The 21,530-nt window shown below is 49.7% G+C and overlaps 1 protein-coding gene across 6 annotated transcripts in view; it reads left to right on the top strand.

The window, feature by feature from the left end:
- The window catches only part of AHNAK (AHNAK nucleoprotein), a 94,910-nt gene that overhangs the window by 11,832 nt on the left and 61,548 nt on the right, over positions 1-21,530 (top strand). Inside the window, exons 5-6 of one of the 6 annotated variants that reach the window (XM_018042687.1) lie at positions 271-12,414; positions 13,807-18,643. The exons of 1 other annotated variant lie outside the window; for it this stretch is intronic. In XM_018042687.1, the coding sequence (XP_017898176.1) occupies positions 271-12,414; positions 13,807-17,796 (16,134 nt within the window). In that variant the 3' untranslated portion in view covers positions 17,797-18,643. Of the gene's footprint in view, positions 1-270; positions 18,644-21,530 lie in introns of those variants that run through there. 4 more of the 6 variants (XM_018042688.1, XM_018042684.1, XM_018042686.1 and 1 more) reach the window with 4 other exon arrangements.

The raw sequence follows: 21,530 nt of genomic DNA, 5'->3' as shown, positions 1-21,530 counted from the left end.
ACCCCAGTGTCCTGGAGTTTACTGTCCCCAGTCTTCCCCATGGCTTTTGCTTGCCAGAGTTTCCCCAAATAATTTGTTTTCTTCCTGTGATGTGGCTGTCAGCCCCTTTCTTTAGCCCCTCATGCTGGGTCCCAGAAGGCTCCGTGGCCCTCCCTAACGGTCCTGGCTTCTTTGGGGAGCAGGTGACCGTGTTGTCGGCTGGGCTGTGGCCGGGCGTCTGTCACTCACGCAGACTCTGCTGCAACCTGTACGGGGCGTGTGTTTCTGCAGAGCGGGGATGACGAGGAGTACCAGCGCATCTACACCACGAAGATCAAGCCTCGGCTGAAGTCAGAGGATGGAGTGGAAGGGGATGCTGGGGAGACCCAGAGCCGCACCATCACGGTGACCAGGAGGGTCACGGCCTACACTGTGGATGTGACAAGCCGTGAAGGTGCCAAGGACATTGACATCAGCAGCCCAGAGTTCAAGATCAAGATCCCACGGCACGAATTGACCGAAATCTCCACTGTGGATGTGGAGACCCAGCCTGGGAAGACAGTGATCAGACTGCCCTCGGGCTCAGGGGCTGGGTCTCCCACCACAGGCTCCAGCATGGACATCCAAGCAGGGTCCATTTCCGCTGCGGGCCCAGAGTTGCCAGGGGCTGGCCACTCGAAGATCCAGGTCACCGTGCCTGGGGTAAAGGTGGGGAGCCCGGGTGTCAGTGTCAATGCCAAGGGCTTGGACTTGGGTAGCAAAGGAGGGATCCAAGTCCCAGGGGTGGACATTTCGTCCTCTCTTGGGGGCGGGGCAGTAGAGGGACAGGGCCCATCTCTTGACGGGAAGATTAAATTTCCCACCATGAAGGTGCCAAAATTTGGTGTCTCAGTAGGGCCTGAGGGCCAGGCCCCCGAGGCAGGGTTGAGCGTTTCCCCCCCTGAACTCTCTGTGGGGCACAAAGGTGGCAAACCAGGCTTGACCGTTGGTGGAAGCATCCAGACCCCTCAGCTGGAAGTTAGTGCTCCCTCTGCCAATATTGAGGGGCTTGAGGGAAAGTTGAAGGGTCCCCAGATCACTGGGCCCTCTGTTGAGGGTGGCCTAGGCCTGAAAGGTGCCAAGCCACAGGGGAGTTTAGGGGTGGACATCTCTGTGCCCCAAATTGAGGGCAGCATCTCTGGCTCCAGGGTGGAAGTTCAAGCTCCTGACATTGACATTCATGGGCCTGGGGGCAAAGTGAGTGTGCCCAAGGTGAAGGCCCCCCAGCTCTCTGTATCGGGTTCTAAGGGAGACAGGCCTGGCATTGATGTGGCACTGCCCACAGGGGAAGTGACGCTTCCTGGGGTCTCTGGGAATGTCGGCCTGCCTGAGGTCGCTTCTGGGGATCTGGAAGGGAAGCTGAGGGGTCCTAAATTCAAGGCTCCTGAAATGACTATTCAGAAGCCTAAAATCTCCATGCAGGATGTGGATCTGAGCCTTGGGTCCTCTAAATTGAAAGGAGACATTAAGGTTTCTGCTCCTGGGGTGCAAGGTGATGTTAAAGGCCCTCAAGTGGCAGTTAAAGGTGCCAAAGTGAACACAGAGACACCCAGCCTAGAGGGAACCATGACTGGCCCCAAACTTAGTGGTCCTTCTGGGAAAGCAGGAACCTGCAGTATCTCTATGGCAGATGTAGACTTGAATGTGGCTGCGCCAAAAGTGAAAGGGGGTGTTGATGTTATGCTTCCAAAAGTAGAGGGGAAAGTCAGTGTCCCTGAAGTTGATGTCAAAGGCCCCAAAGTGGATGTGAGTGCCCCAGATGTGGAAGTTCATGGTCCGGACTGGAATCTGAAAATGCCCAAGATGAAAATGCCCAAGTTCAGCACTCCAGGAGTCAAAGGGGAAGGACCAGATGTAGATGTGACTCTCCCCAAAGGTGATGTCAGTATTTCAGGGCCCAAGGTCAATGTGGATGCCCCAAATGTCAATATCGGGGGCCTGGCAGGCAATCTTAAAGGCCCTGATGTTCAGCTGCCTGAAGTGAGTGTCAAGACACCAAAGCTCTCCATTCCTGACGTGGATTTGCATGTGAAAGGCCCCAAAGTAAAAGGAGAGTATGATGTAACAGCACCAACACTTGAAGGAGAGCTGAAAGGTCCCAAAGTGGGCATCGATGTCCCAAATGTGGATATCCAGGGCCCAGACTGGCACCTGAAGATGCCCAAGATGAAAATGCCCAAGTTCACTGTTCCAGGGTTCAAAGCAGAGGGCCCTGAAGTCAATGTAAACCTGCCTAAGCCTGATGTGGACCTTTCTGGGCCCAAGGTAGATGTCAGTGTTCCAGATGTGAGTATTGAGGGACCAGAGGGGAAACTGAAAGGACCCAAGTTTAAGATGCCTGAGATGAATATCAAAGCACCAAAGATTTCCATACCAGATGTGGACTTACACTTGAAAGGCCCTAGTGTAAAAGGAGAATACGATGTCACAGTGCCAAAGGTTGAAGGTGAGATTAAAGTTCCTGATGTTGAACTTAAGAGTGCCAAAGTGGACATTGATGCTCCAGATGTGGATGTTCATGGCCCAGACTGGCACCTGAAGATGCCCAAGATGAAAATGCCCAAGTTCAGCATGCCTGGCTTCAAAGGAGAGGGCCCGGAAGTAGATGTGAACCTGCCCAAGACTGACATTGATATTGCTAAACCCAAGGTGGATGTTGAAGGTCCAGATGTGAATATTGAAGGACCTGAAGGAAAGCTAAAGGGTCCCAAGTTTAGGATGCCAGAGATGAATATCAAGGCCCCCAAGATCTCCATGCCTGACGTAGATTTGCATATGAAAGGTCCCAAGGTAAAGGGGGAATATGACGTTACAGTGCCAAAGCTGGAAGGGGACCTGAAGGGGCCCAAAGTAGACCTCAGTGCACCAGAGGTTGACGTTCACGGTCCCGACTGGAACCTGAAGATGCCAAAGATGAAGATGCCCAAATTCACCATGCCCAGCCTTAAAGGAGAGGGCCCAGAATTGGATGTGAATCTGCCCAAGGCGGATCTTGATATTTCTGCACCAAAGGTAGATATTAGTGCTCCAGATCTGAGCCTTGAAGGGCCAGAAGGAAAGTTGAAAGGCCCCAAGTTTAAGATGCCTGAGATGCACTTCAGAGCTCCTAAGATGACCCTGCCAGATGTTGACATGGATCTTAGAGGACCCAAAATGAAAGGCAGTCTCGATGTGTCTGCACCAAAAATAGAAGGTGAGATGAAAGCTCCAGAGGTGGACATCAAAGGCCCCAAATTAGATGTTAAAGCACCAGATGTGGAAGTTCAGGGTGCAGACTGGAGTCTGAAGATGCCCAAGATGAAAATGCCTAAATTCAGCATGCCAGGCTTCAAAGGCCAGGGCCCAGATGTGGACGTGAACCTACCTAAGGCTGACATTGATGTCTCTGGGCCAAAGGTGGACATTGAAGCCCCAGATGTGAGCCTTGAGGGGCCTGAAGGAAAACTCAAGGGTCCCAAGTTTAAGATGCCTGAGATGCACTTCAAGGCCCCCAAGATCTCCATGCCTGATGTGGACTTAAACTTGAAAGGCCCCAAAGTTAAAGGGGATGTGGATGTATCTGTGCCCAAGATAGAAGGTGAAATGAAAGTGCCAGATGTGGACATCAAAGGCCCCAAAGTGGACGTCGATGTCCCAGATGTGGATGTCGAGGGCCCTGAGTGGCACCTGAAGATGCCCAAGATGAAAATGCCCAAGTTCAGCATGCCTGGCTTTAAAGGAGAGGGCCCTGAGGTGGATGTGAATCTGCCTAAAGCTGACATTGACATCTCTGGCCCCAAGGTGGACATTGAAGCTCCAGATGTGAGCCTTGAGGGCCCTGAAGGAAAGCTCAAGGGTCCCAAGTTCAAGATGCCCGAGATGCACTTCAAGGCTCCCAAGATCTCCATGCCTGATGTGGACTTAAACTTGAAAGGCCCCAAAGTCAAAGGGGATGTGGATGTGTCTGTGCCCAAGATAGAAGGTGAAATGAAAGTGCCAGATATGGACATCAAAGGCCCCAAAGTGGACATTGATGTCCCAGATGTGGATGTCGAGGGCCCTGAGTGGCACCTGAAGATGCCCAAGGTGAAAATGCCCAAGTTCAGCATGCCTGGCTTTAAAGGAGAGGGCCCAGAGGTGGATGTGAATCTGCCTAAAGCTGATATTGACATCTCTGGCCCCAAGGTGGACATTGAAGCCCCAGATGTGAGCCTTGAGGGCCCTGAAGGAAAGCTCAAGGGTCCCAAGTTCAAGATGCCTGAGATGCACTTCAAGGCTCCCAAGATCTCCATGCCTGATGTGGACTTAAACTTGAAAGGCCCCAAAGTCAAAGGGGATGTGGATGTGTCTGTGCCCAAGATAGAAGGTGACATGAAAGTGCCAGATGTGGACATCAAAGGCCCCAAAGTGGACATCGATGTCCCTGATGTGGACGTTCAAGGCCCTGAGTGGCACCTGAAGATGCCCAAGATGAAAATGCCTAAATTTAGCGTGCCTGGCTTCAAAGGAGAGGGCCCTGAGGTGGATGTGAATCTGCCTAAAGCTGACATTGACATCTCTGGGCCAAAGGTGGACATTGAAGCCCCAGATGTGAGCCTTGAGGGGCCAGAAGGAAAGCTCAAGGGTCCTAAGTTTAAGATGCCTGAGATGCACTTCAAAACTCCAAAGGTCTCCATGCCTGACATTGATTTAAACCTCAAGGGCCCCAAGATGAAAGGGGACGTGGATGTTTCTCTGCCCAAAGTTGAAGGGGATCTGAAAGGGCCAGATGTGGACATCAAAGGCCCCAAAGTGGACGTTGATATCCCAGATGTAGATGTTCAAGGCCCAGACTGGCACCTGAAGATGCCCAAGATAAAAATGCCCAAGTTCAGCATGCCTGGCTTCAAAGGAGAGGGCCCAGAAGTGGATGTGAACCTGCCCAAGGCCGACATAGACATCTCAGGACCGAAGGTGGATGTTGAAGTTCCAGATGTGAACATTGAAGGTCCCGATGCAAAAGTAAAAGGTCCTAAGTTCAAATTGCCAGAAATGAATATAAAGCCTCAGAAGATATCCATGCCAGATGTCAGTCTGCATTTGAAAGGCCCTAAAATGAAAGGAGATTATGACATTACAGTTCCAAAAGTAGAAGGAGAGATTAAAGCCCCTGATATTGACATTAAAGGTCCAAAAGTGGACATTAATGCACCAGATGCAGGAGTTCATGGCCCAGACTGGCACCTGAAGATGCCCAAGGTGAAAATGCCCAAGTTCAGTATGCCTGGCTTCAAAGGAGAGGGCCCAGAAGTGGATGTGAACTTGCCCAAGGCTGACATTGACATCTCAGGACCCAAGGTGGACATTGATGCCCCAGATGTAAATATTGAAGGTCCAGAGGGGAAACTAAAGGGCCCCAAATTCAAGATGCCAAGCATGCATATACAGACGCACAAAATCTCCATGCCTGATGTTGGACTTAATCTGAAATCCTCTAAACTTAAAACTGATGTAGATGTTTCTGTTCCTAAAGTGGAAGGAGACTTGAAAGGTCCTGGAATTGATGTGAAAGCCCCTAAAATGGATGTGGATGTTGGTGATATAGATATTGAATGTCCAGAAGGAAAGCTTAAGGGGCCCAAGTTTAAGATGCCCGAGATGCACTTCAAGGCTCCCAAGATCTCCATGCCTGATGTGGACTTAAACTTGAAAGGCCCCAAAGTCAAAGGGGATGTGGATGTGTCTGTGCCCAAGATAGAAGGTGAAATGAAAGTGCCAGATGTGGACATCAAAGGCCCCAAAGTGGACGTTGATGTCCCAGATGTCGATGTCAAAGGCCCTGAGTGGCACCTGAAGATGCCCAAGGTGAAAATGCCCAAGTTCAGCATGCCTGGCTTTAAAGGAGAGGGCCCAGAGGTGGATGTGAACCTGCCTAAAGCTGACATTGACGTCTCTGGCCCCAAGGTGGACATTGAAGCCCCAGATGTGAGTCTTGAGGGGCCAGAAGGAAAATTGAAAGGCTCTAAATTTAAGATGCCTAAGTTGAATATCAAAGCTCCCAAGATCTCCATGCCAGATGTGGACTTGAATTTGAAGGGACCGAAACTGAAAGGAGAGATGGATGTTTCTGTGCCAGAACTAGAAGGTGATCTCAAAGGTCCTCAAGTTGACATCAAAGGTCCCAGTGTGGATGTGGAGGTGCCTGATGTTGATCTGGAGTGTCCTGATGCAAAGTTGAAAGGCCCTAAATTTAAGATGCCTGAGATGCACTTCAAGGCCCCCAAGATCTCCATGCCTGATGTGGACTTACACTTGAAAGGCCCCAAAGTCAAAGGGGATTTGGATGTGTCTGTGCCAAAATTGGAGGGAGATTTGAAAGGCCCCAGTGTGGATGTGGAGGTGCCTGATGTTGATCTGGAGTGTCCTGATGCAAAGTTGAAAGGCCCTAAGTTTAAGATGCCTGAGATGCACTTCAAGGCCCCCAAGATCTCCATGCCTGATGTGGACTTAAACTTGAAGGGCCCCAAAGTTAAAGGGGATGTGGATGTGTCTATGCCCAAGATAGAAGGTGAAATGAAAGTGCCAGATGTGGACATCAAAGGCCCCAAAGTGGACATCGATGTCCCAGATGTGGATGTACAGGGCCCTGACTGGCACCTGAAGATGCCCAAGATGAAAATGCCTAAATTCAGCATGCCAGGCTTCAAAGGCCAGGGCCCAGATGTGGACGTGAACCTGCCCAAGGCTGACATTGATGTCTCTGGGCCAAAGGTGGACATTGAAGCCCCAGATGTGAGCCTTGAGGGCCCTGAAGGAAAGCTCAAGGGTCCCAAGTTCAAGATGCCCGAGATGCACTTCAAGGCCCCCAAGATCTCCATGCCTGATGTGGACTTAAACTTGAAAGGCCCCAAAGTCAAAGGGGATGTGGATGTGTCTGTGCCCAAGATAGAAGGTGAAATGAAAGTGCCAGATGTGGACATCAAAGGCCCCAAAGTGGACATTGATGTCCCAGATGTGGATGTCGAGGGCCCTGAGTGGCACCTGAAGATGCCCAAGATGAAAATGCCCAAGTTCAGCATGCCTGGCTTTAAAGGAGAGGGCCCTGAGGTGGATGTGAATCTGCCTAAAGCTGACATTGACATCTCTGGCCCCAAGGTGGACATTGAAGCCCCAGATGTGAGCCTTGAGGGCCCTGAAGGAAAGCTCAAGGGTCCCAAGTTCAAGATGCCCGAGATGCACTTCAAGGCTCCCAAGATCTCCATGCCTGATGTGGACTTAAATTTGAAGGGCCCTAAAGTCAAAGGGGATGTGGATGTGTCTGTCCCCAAGATAGAAGGTGAAATGAAAGTGCCAGATGTGAACATCAAAGGCCCCAAAGTGGACATCGATGTCCCTGATGTAGACGTTCAAGGCCCTGACTGGCACCTAAAGATGCCCAAGATGAAAATGCCTAAATTCAGCATGCCAGGCTTCAAAGGCCAGGGTCCAGATGTGAACGTTAACCTGCCCAAGGCTGACATTGATGTCTCTGGGCCAAAGGTGGACATTGAAGCCCCAGATGTGAGCCTTGAGGGCCCTGAAGGAAAGCTCAAGGGTCCTAAGTTTAAGATGCCCGAGATGCACTTCAAGGCCCCCAAGATCTCCATGCCTGATGTGGACTTAAACTTGAAAGGCCCTAAAGTCAAAGGGGATGTGGATGTGTCTGTGCCCAAGATAGAAGGTGAAATGAAAGTGCCAGATGTGGACATCAAAGGCCCCAAAGTGGACATTGATGTCCCTGATGTGGATGTTCAAGGCCCTGACTGGCACCTGAAGATGCCCAAGATGAAAATGCCTAAATTTAGCGTGCCTAGCTTCAAAGGAGAAGGCCCTGAGGTGGATGTGAACCTGCCCAAGGCTGACATTGACATCTCTGGCCCCAAGGTGGACATTGAAGGCCCAGAGGTTAACCTTGAAGGACCAGATGGAAAGTTGAAAGGTCCTAAGTTCAAGATGCCAGAGATGAACATCAAAGCCCCCAAGATCTCCATGCCTGACTTTGATTTACACCTGAAAGGCCCTAAGGTGAAAGGAGATGTGGATATTTCTCTGCCTAAGGTGGAAGGTGACCTAGAGGCCCCTGAAGTTGACATCAAAGGCCCCAAAGTGGATGTTGCTGTCCCAGATGTGGATGTTCACGGCCCAGACTGGCACCTGAAGATGCCCAAGATGAAAATGCCCAAGTTCAGCATGCCTGGCTTCAAAGGAGAGGGCCCAGAAGTGGATGTGAACCTGCCTAAAGCTGACATTGATATCTCTGGACCCAAGGTGGATATTGAAGGCCCTGATGTGAGCCTTGAAGGTCCTGAAGGGAATCTCAAGGGTCCTAAGTTCAAGATGCCAGAGATGAACATCAAAGCCCCCAAGATCTCCATGCCTGACTTTGATCTACACCTGAAAGGTCCTAAGGTGAAAGGAGATGTGGATGTTTCTCTGCCTAAAGTGGAAGGTGACCTAAAGGCTCCTGATGTTGACATCAAAGGCCCCAAAGTGGACATTGATGTCCCAGATGTGGATGTTCATGGCCCAGACTGGCACCTGAAGATGCCCAAGATGAAAATGCCCAAGATTAGCATGCCTGGCTTCAAAGGAGAGGGCCCAGATGTGGATGTGAACTTGCCCAAGGCCGACATTGATGTCTCGGGACCCAAAGTGGACATTGAAGGCCCTGATGTTCATCTTGAAGGACCAGAAGGAAAGTGGAAAAGCCCAAAGTTTAAAATGCCTGAAATGCATTTTAAAACTCCAAAGATATCCATGCCAGATATTGATCTTAATCTGACAGGTCCAAAGATAAAAGGTGATGTGGATGTCACATGCCCCAAGGTAGAGGGAGATATTAAAGGACCTGAAATTGACCTCAAAGGTCCCAAAGTGGACATTGATGTCCCTGATGTGGATGTTCAAGGCCCAGACTGGCACCTGAAGATGCCCAAGATGAAAATGCCCAAGTTCAGCATGCCTGGCTTCAAAGGAGAGGGCCCGGAAGTTGATGTGAACCTGCCCAAGGCTGACATTGATGTGTCAGCACCCAAGGTGGACATTGAAGGCCCTGATGTTAACCTTGAAGGACCAGAAGGAAAGGTGAAAGGTCCTAAATTCAAGATGCCAGAGATGAACATCAAAGCCCCCAAGATCTCCATGCCTGACTTTGATTTACACCTGAAAGGTCCCAAGGTGAAAGGAGATATGGATGTTTCTCTGCCTAAGGTGGAAGGTGACTTAAAGGCCCCTGAAGTTGACATCAAAGGCCCCAAAGTGGATGTTGCTGTCCCAGATGTGGACGTTCACGGCCCAGACTGGCACCTGAAGATGCCCAAGATGAAAATGCCCAAGATTAGCATGCCTGGCTTCAAAGGAGAGGGCCCAGAAGTGGATGTGAACCTGCCTAAAGCTGATATTGACATCTCAGGTCCCAAAGTGGACATTGAAGGCCCTGATGTGAGCCTTGAAGGTCCTGAAGGGAAGCTCAAGGGTCCTAAGTTCAAGATGCCAGAGATGAACATCAAAGCCCCCAAGATCTCCATGCCTGACATCGATCTTAACCTGAAGGGCCCCAAAGTGAAGGGAGATGTTGATGTGTCTTTACCAAAAGTTGAAGGTGAGATGAAAGTTCCTGAAGTGGATATTAAAGGCCCCACGGTGGACGTTGATGTCCCAGATGTGGATGTTCATGGCCCTGACTGGCACCTAAAGATGCCCAAGATAAAAATGCCCAAGATGAGCATGCCTGGCTTCAAAGGAGAAGGCCCAGAAGTGGATGTGAACCTGCCCAAGGCTGATATAGATGTCTCTGGACCCAAGGTGGATATTAACGTTCCAGATGTGAACATTGAAGGTCCAGATGCTAAACTGAAGGGTCCCAAGTTCAAGATGCCAGAAATGAATATCAAAGCTCCTAAGATCTCCATGCCAGATCTGGACCTTAATCTTAAAGGCCCTAAAGTGAAAGGAGAGGTGGATGTTTCACTTCCAAATGTAGAAGGTGATTTGAAAGGGCCTTCTCTTGACATCAAAGGGCCGAAGATGGATGTAGATGCACCTGATATTGAAATTCATGGCCCAGAAGGCAAATTAAAAGGTCCAAAGCTGAAGATGCCTGACATGCATGGAAACATGCCTAAGATCTCCATGCCAGAAATTGACCTGAATTTGAAGGGCTCAAAACTTAAGGGAGATGTTGATGTTTCTGGGCCAAAATTGGAAGGTGATATTAAAGCTCCCAAGTTGGATATAAAGGGCCCAGAAGTGGACATTTCTGGTCCTAAGCTGAATATTGAAGGCAAGTCAAAGAAATCACGTTTTAAGCTTCCCAAATTTAATTTTTCGGGCTCCAAAGTTCAGACACCTGAGGTAGATGTCAAGGTCAAAAAGCCAGATCTTGATGTAACAGGTCCAAAAGTTGACATTAATGCTCCTGATGTTGAGGTCCAAGGAAAGGTGAAAGGACCCAAGTTCAAAATGCCTTTCCTAAGTATTTCATCTCCTAAAGTGTCAATGCCTGATGTGGAGTTAAATCTGAAAGGTCCTAAAGTCAAAGGAGACTTAGATGTTGCAGGTCCTCATTTAGAAGGTGAACTTAAAGGACCCAAAGTGGATATTAAGGCACCAGAAATTCATCTGGATGCACCTGATGTGGATGTTCATGGTCCAGACTGGAATTTGAAAATGCCCAAGATGAAAATGCCCAAGTTCAGCGTGCCTGGGTTAAAAGCAGAAGGACCAGATATGGCTGTGGATCTGCCGAAAGGAGATATCAACATAGAGGGTCCCAGAATGGACATTGAGGGCCCAGAAGTCAAAGTGGAAGGTCTAGACGGAGGCTTAAAAGGCCCCAAATTCAAGATGCCTGACATAAATATCAAAGCTCCCAAGATCTCCATGCCTGATGTTGATTTAAACTTGAAGGGCCCCACGGTGAAAGGTGATGTGGATGTTTCTTTGCCCAAAGTTGAAGGTGACCTCAAGGGCCCTGAAGTTGACATCAAGGGCCCCAAAGTGGACATTGATGTCCCAGATGTGGACGTTCATGGCCCAGACTGGCACCTGAAAATGCCCAAGGTGAAAATGCCCAAGTTCAGCATGCCTGGCTTCAAGGGAGAGGGCCCAGAAGTGGATGTGAACCTGCCCAAGGCCGACATAGACGTCTCCGGACCCAAGGTGGACATTGATGTTCCAGATGTGAACATTGAAGGTCCAGATGCAAAACTGAAGGGCCCTAAGTTCAAGATGCCAGAGATGAACATCAAAGCTCCCAAGATCTCCATGCCTGACCTTGACTTAAATCTGAAAGGACCCAAAGTAAAGGGAGATGTGGATGTTTCTCTGCCTAAGGTGGAAGGTGACCTCAAGGGCCCTGAAGTTGACATCAAGGGCCCCAAAGTGGACATTGATGTCCCAGATGTGAATATTGAATGTCCAGATGTGAAACTGAAGGGTCCCAAATTCAAGATGCCAGAGATGAACATCAAAGCTCCCAAGATCTCCATGCCTGACCTTGACTTTAATCTGAAGGGTCCCAAACTGAAGGGTGATGTGGATGTATCTTTGCCAAAAGTAGAAGGTGACCTCAAGGGTCCCGAGGTGGACATCAAGGGTCCAAAAGTAGATGTTGAAACTCCTGAAATTAACATTGAAGGTTCAGAGGGTAAATTGAAGGGGCCCAAATTCAAGATGCCAGAAATGCACCTAAAGGCTCCCAAAATCTCCATGCCTGACATTGACTTAAACCTGAAAGGACCCAAAGTAAAGGGGGATGTGGATATTTCTCTGCCTAAGGTGGAAGGTGATCTCAAGGGCCCTGAGGTTGACATCAAAGGCCCCAAAGTGGACATTGAGGCTCCAGATGTGGACGTTCAAGGCCCAGACTGGCACCTGAAGATGCCTAAGATAAAAATGCCCAAGATCAGCATGCCTGGCTTCAAAGGAGAGGGCCCGGAAGTGGATGTGAACCTGCCCAAGGCTGACATTGATGTGTCAGCCCCCAAAGTGGACATTGAAGGCCCTGATGTTAACCTTGAAGGACCAGATGGAAAGTTGAAAGGTCCTAAGTTCAAGATGCCAGAGATGAACATCAAAGCCCCCAAGATCTCCATGCCTGACTTTGATTTACACCTGAAAGGCCCTAAGGTGAAAGGAGATATGGATGTTTCTCTGCCTAAGGTAGAAGGTGACCTAAAGGCCCCTGAAGTTGACATCAAAGGCCCCAAAGTGGACATTGATGCTCCAGATGTGAACGTTCATGGCCCAGACTGGCACCTGAAGATGCCCAAGATAAAAATGCCCAAGATTAGCATGCCTGGCTTCAAAGGAGAGGGCCCAGAAGTGGATGTGAACCTGCCTAAAGCTGACATTGACATATCAGGTCCCAAGGTGGACATAGACACTCCCGACATTGATATTCATGGTCCAGAAGGAAAACTGAAGGGTCCCAAGTTTAAAATGCCTGACCTGCACCTCAAGGCACCCAAGATCTCCATGCCTGAAGTTGACCTGAATCTGAAGGGCCCCAAGGTAAAGGGTGATGTGGACGTCTCTCTGCCCAAAGTTGAAGGTGACCTCAAGGGCCCTGAAGTTGACATCAAAGGCCCGAAAGTGGACATTGATGTCCCAGATGTGGACGTTCATGGCCCAGACTGGCACCTGAAAATGCCCAAGGTGAAAATGCCCAAGTTCAGCATGCCTGGCTTCAAAGGAGAGGGCCCAGAAGTGGATGTGAACCTGCCCAAGGCCGACATAGACGTCTCCGGACCCAAGGTGGACATTGATGTTCCAGATGTGAACATTGAAGGTCCAGATGCAAAACTGAAGGGTCCCAAGTTCAAGATGCCAGAGATGAACATCAAAGCTCCCAAGATCTCCATGCCTGACCTTGACTTAAATCTGAAAGGACCCAAAGTAAAGGGAGATGTGGATGTTTCTCTGACTAAGGTGGAAGGTGACCTCAAGGGCCCTGAAGTTGACATCAAGGGCCCCAAAGTGGACATTGATGTCCCAGATGTGGACGTTCATGGCCCAGACTGGCACCTGAAAATGCCCAAGGTGAAAATGCCCAAGTTCAGCATGCCTGGCTTCAAGGGAGAGGGCCCAGAAGTGGATGTGAACCTGCCCAAGGCCGACATAGATGTCTCAGGACCCAAGGTGGACATTGATGTTCCAGATGTGAACATTGAAGGTCCAGACGCAAAACTGAAGGGCCCCAAGTTCAAGATGCCAGAGATGAACATCAAAGCTCCCAAGATCTCCATGCCTGACCTTGACTTCAATCTGAAGGGTCCCAAAATGAAGGGTGATGTTGATATCTCTCTGCCCAAAGTTGAGGGTGATCTCAAGGCCCCTGAGATGGACATCAAAGGCCCCAAACTGGATATTGATGCTCCTGATGTTAGTATTGAAGGCCCAGAAGGAAAACTGAAGGGGCCTAAATTTAAGATGCCAGAGATTAACATTAAAGCCCCAAAGATCTCCATGCCTGACTTTGACTTAAATCTGAAAGGGCCAAACGTAAAGGGTGATGTGGACCTTTCACTGCCTAAGGTAGAAGGCGATCTGAAAGGGCCAGAGGTGGACATTGAAGGTCCTGAAGGGAAGCTCAAAGGACCCAAATTTAAGATGCCTGATGTCCACTTCAAAACCCCACAAATCTCCATGAGTGACATTGATTTGAACTTGAAAGGACCTAAGATAAAAGGAGATTTGGATACTTCCATCCCTAAATTGGAAGGAGATCTGAAAGGCCCAAAAATAGATGTTAAAGGCCCTACGCTGGACATAGATACTCCTGACATTGACATTCATGGTCCAGAAGGAAAACTGAAGGGTCCCAAGTTTAAAATGCCTGACCTGCACCTCAAGGCACCCAAGATCTCCATGCCTGAAGTTGACCTGAATCTGAAGGGCCCCAAGGTAAAGGGTGATGTGGACGTCTCTCTGCCCAAAGTTGAAGGTGACCTCAAGGGCCCTGAAGTTGACATCAAGGGCCCCAAAGTGGACATTGATGTCCCAGATGTGGACGTTCATGGCCCAGACTGGCACCTGAAAATGCCCAAGGTGAAAATGCCCAAGTTCAGCATGCCTGGCTTCAAAGGAGAGGGCCCAGAAGTGGATGTGAACCTGCCCAAGGCCGACATAGACGTCTCCGGACCCAAGGTGGACATTGATGTTCCAGATGTGAACATTGAAGGTCCAGATGCAAAACTGAAGGGTCCCAAGTTCAAGATGCCAGAGATGAACATCAAAGCTCCCAAGATCTCCATGCCTGACCTTGACTTAAATCTGAAAGGACCCAAAGTAAAGGGAGATGTGGATGTTTCTCTGCCTAAGGTGGAAGGTGACCTCAAGGGCCCTGAAGTTGACATCAAGGGCCCCAAAATGGACATTGATGTCCCAGATGTGGACGTTCATGGCCCAGACTGGCACCTGAAAATGCCCAAGGTGAAAATGCCCAAGTTCAGCATGCCTGGCTTCAAGGGAGAGGGCCCAGAAGTGGATGTGAACCTGCCCAAGGCCGACATAGATGTCTCAGGACCCAAGGTGGACATTGATGTTCCAGATGTGAACATTGAAGGTCCAGACGCAAAACTGAAGGGCCCCAAGTTCAAGATGCCAGAGATAAATATCAAAGCTCCCAAGATCTCCATGCCTGATGTTGACCTGGATTTGAAAGGATCCTTAGGCAAGGGTGATTTTGATGTATCTGTTCCTAAGATTGAAGGGACTTTCAAAGGCCCAGAAGTAAACCTTAAAGGTCCAGGTCTAGATGTTGAAGGCCCTGATGCCAAACTCAGTGGCCCACGTTTGAAGATGCCATCACTGGATATCTCTGCTCCTAAAGTAACTGCTCCTGACATTGATTTGCATCTCAAGACACCCAAAATTGGAATTTCTGGTCCCAAATTAGAAGGTGGTGAACTGGACCTCAAGGGACCCAAAGTTGATTTAGAAGCTCCAAGCTTAGATGTACACGTGGAGAGCCCAGATGTTAACATTGAAGGGCCAGATGTAAAAATTCCCAAATTTAAGAAACCCAAGTTTGGGTTTGGGGCAAAAAGCCCCAAAGCTGACTTCAAGTCACCTACACTTGATGTGACAGTTCCTGAGGCAGAGCTGAACATTGAGGCTCCTGAAATTAGTGTTGGTGGCAAGGGCAAGAAAAGTAAGTTTAAAATGCCAAAAATTCACATGAGTGGGCCTAAAATGAAGACCAAGAAGCAAGGATTTGATTTGAATGCTCCTGGGGGTGAAATTGATGCCAGTCTCAAGTCTCCTGACATAGATGTCAATGTTGCGGGGCCCGACGCCTCACTGAAAGTTGACGTGAAATCTCCCAAGACCAAGAAACCTATGTTTGGGAAAATGTACTTCCCAGATGTAGAATTTGACATTAAATCTTCTAAATTTAAAGCTGAGGCATCTCTCCCTAGCCCCAAAATGGGAGGTGAAATCCAGGTGCCTGATCTGGATATTTCATCACCAGGGATTAATGTGGAAGGTCCTGACATCAAGCTGAAGGCTCCCAAGATCAAGGCACCAGGTGTCGATGTCTCAGGGCCAAAGATAGAGGGCGACTTGAAAGGCCCCAGGGTGCAGGCAAACCTGGATGCACCTGACATCAGCATTGAAGGCCCAGATGCTAAAATCAAAGCACCATCATTCGGCATTTCTGCCCCTCAAGTATCCATCCCTGATGTGAATGTTAGCATGAAAGGACCAAAGATAAAGGGTGATGTCCCCAGTGTGGGACTGCAAGGACCGGATGCAGATCTGCAAGGTCCGGAATCGAAAATTAAGTTCCCTAAGTTTTCGATGCCCAAGATCGGCATCCCTGGTGTGAAAGTGGATGGTGGGGGAGCTGAGGTCCAGCTACCCTCTCTTGAAGGAGGCTTGAGCGCACCAGATGTCAAGCTTGAAGGGCCTGATGTGTCTCTCAAGGGGCCAAAAGTAGACTTGCCATCAGTGAACCTCTCTATGCCAAAAATCTCTGGACCTGACCTTGACCTGAACTTGAAAGGACCAAGTTTGAAGGGAGATCTGGATGTATCTGTTCCCAGCATGACAGTGCATGCCCCCGGGCTTGACCTCAGAGGTGCCGGTGGAAACGTGAAGGTAGAAGGTGATGGAGTGAAGGTGCCTGGAATCGATGCCACAGCAGCCCTTGACACTGGTGTGCCGGATGTGACCCTGAAAGGACCAAGCCTGCAGGGCGACCTGGCCGTCTCTGGTGACATCAAGTGTCCCTCAGTATCAGTAGGTGCTCCTGATCTAAGCTTGGAGGCACCTGAGGGTGGTATTAAACTTCCCAAGATGAAGCTGCCCCAGTTTGGCATCTCCGCTCCAGGGTCTGACGTGGACATCAACGTCAAGGGGCCACAGGTGACTGGAGAACTCAAGGGGCCTGGCATGGACGTGAACCTCGGAGGCCTGAACTTGAAAGGGCCTCAGATCTCTGGCCCTCAAATCTCAGCGCCAGATGTGGACTTGAACTTGGAAGGACCAAAAATAAAAGGCAGCCTCGGGGCCGGTGGTGAGATGAAAGGCCCCACAGTTAGTCTTCCGGGCATCAGTGTTCAAGGCCTGGAAGGAAACCTCCAAATGCCTGGAATGAAGTCATCTGGATGTGATGTGGCGCTGCCAGGTGTGAATGTGAAACTCCCAACCGGGCAGATTTCTGGTCCTGAAATCAAAGGTGACCTGAAAGGTTCAGGGATAGGTTTCCGTGGAGCTGCTCCCGACATTGGCGTGAAAGGGCCTTCATTGAACGTGGCATCTCCTGAGTCAGATTTCGGTATCAGCTTGAAGGGCCCGAAAATCAAAGGAGGCGTGGATGTTTCAGGGGGTGTCAGTGCCCCAGATATCAGCCTAGGAGAAGGGCACGTGAGTGTCAAAGGTTCCAGCGGGGAGTGGAAAGGACCCCAGGTCTCTGCTCTCAACCTGGATGCACCTACGTTTGCTGGAGGACTTCATTTCTCAGGACCAAAGGTAGAAGGAGGTGTCAAAGGAGGCCAGGTTGGACTTCAGGGTCCTGGACTGAGCATGTCTGGGCCTCAAGGTCACTTGGAAAGTGGATCTGGAAAAGTAACATTCCCCAAGATGAAGATCCCCAAGTTCACCTTCTCTGGCCGGGAGCTAGTGGGCAGAGAAGTGGGGGTGGATATTAACTTCCCTAAAGTGGAGGCCAGTGTCCAGTCTGGTGCCGGAGAGGGCGAGTGGGAAGAATCCGACGTAAAACTTAAAAAGTCCAAAATCAAGATGCCCAAGTTCACCTTCTCCAAACCTAAAGGGAAAGCTGGCGTTGCCGGCTCACCAGAAGCGTCTGTTTCAGGGTCCAAAGGTGACCTGAAGAGCTCCAAGGCCAGTCTGGGTTCCCTGGAAGGCGAGGCTGAGGTCGACACGTCTTCACCCAAAGGCAAATTCTCCTTATTCAAAAGCAAGAAGCCAAGCCACCGCTCAAATTCCTTCAGTGACGAAAGGGAGCACTCTGCCCCTACCACCCCCACGGGGACTTTGGAGTTCGAGGGTGGGGAGGTGGCACTGGAAGGCGGGAAAGTCAAAGGGAAACACGGCAAGCTGAAATTTGGTACCTTTGGTGGATTGGGGTCAAAGAGCAAAGGTCATTATGAGGTGACTGGGAGCGATGATGAGGCAGGCAAGTTACAGGGGAGTGGAGTGTCCTCGTCCTCTAAGAAGTCCCGACTGTCATCTTCTTCTAGCAATGACAGTGGGACTAAGGTTGGCGTCCAGCTTCCCGAGGTGGAGCTGACAGTTTCCACAAAGAAAGAGTAGCCGGCCTCTGTGTGTGTATATATCTGTATAGAACTCCATCAGCCTTGGGTGTGTTTGTATATAAACTCCAAAGAGAAACACGCCAACAGCCTCAGCAACAATGCAAAGATCTGGCCTCTGCCAGGGGCAAGTGCTGAAAAGCCAGCAGCCTTTAGGCTCCTCCCGGAGCTTTACAGATAGGTTCCAAGTTCTTCGTCCAGCCCACGTGCAAAATCAGCAGTATTTGCCTTCAGATTTCAGTTTTTTGTTTTGTTTTCTTTTTTGCATTGAATGCTGAGAGCTCCTGTTTACTAAGCCAGCTTTTGTGTTTATTACCTTCATTTTTACTGAACATTGTTAGTGTTGGGGTCATGGAAGCCCACTTTTTTCATTGTAATGACTTCTGGGAGCTTTTGTTAGTAAGGGTGGGGTGGGGTAGAAGGCAGTAGAGGGGGGCCAGACCTTTTTCTCCTACAGTTGGGTCTACTCAAGCAGCAAACACCCAAAGATGGCCGAGAGGAGCCTGCCGGCTGGGGGTGTGGGTGTTTGTGGAACTGTGTATCATTGCTTTTTGTTTCCCCAGGAGTGGCGGTCAGTCCCAGCCTGTTCGGTGCTCACGGGGGAGAGGGAATTAGAATCTTTGTAAATTAGGCCACCCACCCACTCGCTCCACATGAGAGCCTTCCATTCTGTGTGTTGTAAGGGAAATGTTTTCTTTGTGATCGCCACGTTCCTGATATTAGTTCTGATTTCCTTTAACAAATGTTATTGTGATTAAGAAAATTTCCAGCACTTTAATGGCAAATTAATTGAGAATGTAAGAAAATTGATGCTGTCAAGGGCAAATAAAGCTGTTTATTAACCCGGATATCCTGTGCCTTTGCATTCTGTGTTGGGAGGATGAGGCCTGGGGAGGCTGCAGGCCCAGTCCTGACAGGTCAGACTGGGTCCACTGAGTGGCGTTGCTGGTTGCATTAGTGGGTAGTGGGAGGGATTCTTTGCTTCTCGATTCTCACAGTGAGGCTGTTTGCATCACTGCTGAGAAATCGAGAGAGACTGGGCATGTTGGCAGCCCAAACCTCAGGACCTACCCGCCAATTTGGCATCCTCAGATAGGAATATACCATACAGAAATGATTCAGACATGAATGGATAAAAAAGCCTGTTAGAGTGACAGAGAAGGATCTGGCCAGGGGTCACAGGCCTGTCCGCTATTCCTGACTTGGCTGCAGGCTTGCTGACTGGCCTTATTACTTGCCATCCTGGGCCTCAGTGTCCTCTCATTTGAAATAAGGGTGCTGATCTCATGTCACATATCTTTATGATTCCTTCTAGGCCATCTGAGGGCTAAACTTTATGAAAAATATCTTCTGACAAAAGTCCCCCCCCCTCACTCCTTTTCTTTTTGGTTATGCCATGTAGCATTGTAGGATCTTAGTCCCCTGACCTGGGGTCAGATCTGTGTCCCCTACATTGGGAGCAGAGTCTTAACTACTGGACCACTAGGGAAGTCCAAAAGGCCCCTTTTGATTTCTAGTTCTGTGGACAATACATGGTGGGTGGAGGAGCCTCCTAGAAACTGGTTCCTGACGTCTGTCATTGCTGGGCAGAGGGCAGTGCCTTCTTAGACCGAAATGATCGAACCAAGCTCAGCCCCGGGGCCATGTCTCAGAGTTGCCATCTTTCCGCCAGCGGAGGCAGCTCTGTTCCTCTCTGGTCATCCCTGGAGTGGAGATGCCAGCTCCCACCCCTCCCACCCTCTCCAGAGCCAGTTTGTCTGTGGGTCTCTGTGCAGAGCAGTGGGGTCTCCTGCCCAGAGTGAACTCCACCTGCCCTTACTTGGATTGCAAATGGGCCTCGGCCAGCTTCATCCATTCACGCCTCAGCCAGCAGAGTCTGTGTCCTTGGGGGGGTGGTTTTGGAAAGGATAGGTAATAAGGGAGGCACTTGATTGCCTGTGGTTTTTAAATTTTTTATTTTTTTTAATAAGTAATGCTGGTTAACAATGTCGTGTTACTTTCAAGTGTACAGCAAAGTGATTCGGTTATATACATGTATTCTTCAGATTGTTTTCCCCTATAGGTTATTACAAAATGCTGAGTATAGTTCCCTGTACTATACATTAGGTTCTTATTGCTTATCTATTTTATATGTAATAGTGTACATCTGTCCATCTCAAACTCCTAATTTATCCCTCCCCTCCGTGGCGTTTTTAAAGCTGCTTTTGTGAACTGGGGAAGAGTTTCCTCACCTGTTAAAACAGGGATAGCATCCACACACCAGAGTCTGTTCAGGTATTTTGGTTGTCTGCTGTGCAGGGACACCACATTTAAGCGTGTAGCATTCGTGCCACAGCTGTGTTTGTTGGGAGCACAAGGGTGGGCATGGAGTCCTAGAGAGGCAGGTGTGAGCCCTTGCAGACACACTGAAATGTTAGAGCGTGCACACCCACCTACATACATTTGTCTTCTAACTGGGTCTGGGCATCCCACCAGGGTGCTTCTTACAACCACAGCTCAAAGCTCAATTCTCAATCCTTCCTCCATTCTCAAGCTGACACGGGTGTTGGGCCTGGGACAGAGTGTGCATGCTACCTGAGCTATGTGGCCCTGGTGTTTGGAGAGAGGTTAAGTGGGTGACAGTGGGGTGCCCTTGTGTGCCCAGCCAGGGGGATGCTCACTGGGATGCTGGAAAAATCTCCTAGGCAGAACTAAGCAGGTAGTCTAATAATATAGCAATTAGAAAAATTTTTTTTTCGCTTGAGGAAGGGGTAATGTAGGCTAGGGTGGCCCTCACTGTCCATTCACTCAACAAGTATTTTTTGAGCATTATGTGGTTAGATGCTGTCCCAGCCCCACCTGATCTCAGAATCCTCCTCTGTCAACCTCCACAGACCTAATGCTATGATGGATGTGGGACACTGGTCTGTTCTGAACACTGGAGATATACGCACTTGTAAGCGAGGCTTCTATCAGGGATGATATGGGTGATATCACATGGGGCCTGGACTTTCAGGGCGAGATCTTATTGGCTGGGACAGTCAGGGGTGGTGGGTCAGATGGATGATGAATGTGGCAATGGGCCAAAGGTGAGAAACTTCTTAGCCACCCTCCTCCCACATCAGGCCCAGGGTGGAGGCAGTAGTGGCCCCAGGAAGGGATCCGCCCCCTCTGCAGTGACTCTGACCACAGACGAGGGGGCATGTAGGAGGTGCCAGGGGCTGGAGAAGCATGCGGAGGGCCCATCCCAGCGGACTTTTCTTGGCTTGTCCTGCTCTACCACTCTGAGTTCCCCCTTTGCTCTGTTCTTCTCACCTTCTCACCATTTACCCCTGCCCTCTCTCAGTCCCTGATGGGGATGGTCCAACGTATTTCCCAAAGTCCTGCGGGGCCCAGATCCAGGAGGTCTTAACACTCTGCAGTCCCAGTGCTGGCATTCAAGGCCAGGAGTGGCCTCAGGAGACCTGGAGGGGGCAGGCCTGGGCTCCTCAGGGTCCTTGGTTGGAACTCCAGGGCTGAGTCACAGCCCAGGGCCTTCAGCCTGTCAGTGCGCCTGGCTTTAGGCTGTGTGACTGACTGTGGATGTGGCTCAGGGGACGCTTGGAAAATTCATTTATTTTGAAACGCGTCCCATGCTCACAAAAGGCAGTAAATATTTTTCAGCCACTCAAACTCATTTCTGTATGTGTCAGGGTCCCTCCCAGAAATGTAGTTGAAGATAGTTCAGCTATAGAGACTTTAATGGGGGCTCTTTAT

This window comes from Capra hircus, chromosome 29, assembly GCF_001704415.2.
Source record: "Capra hircus breed San Clemente chromosome 29, ASM170441v1, whole genome shotgun sequence".
Classification (NCBI taxonomy): Eukaryota; Metazoa; Chordata; class Mammalia; order Artiodactyla; family Bovidae; genus Capra; species Capra hircus.
Note: the sequence above shows the minus strand (reverse complement) of the source record. Positions and strands in the feature narration are given on the sequence as shown.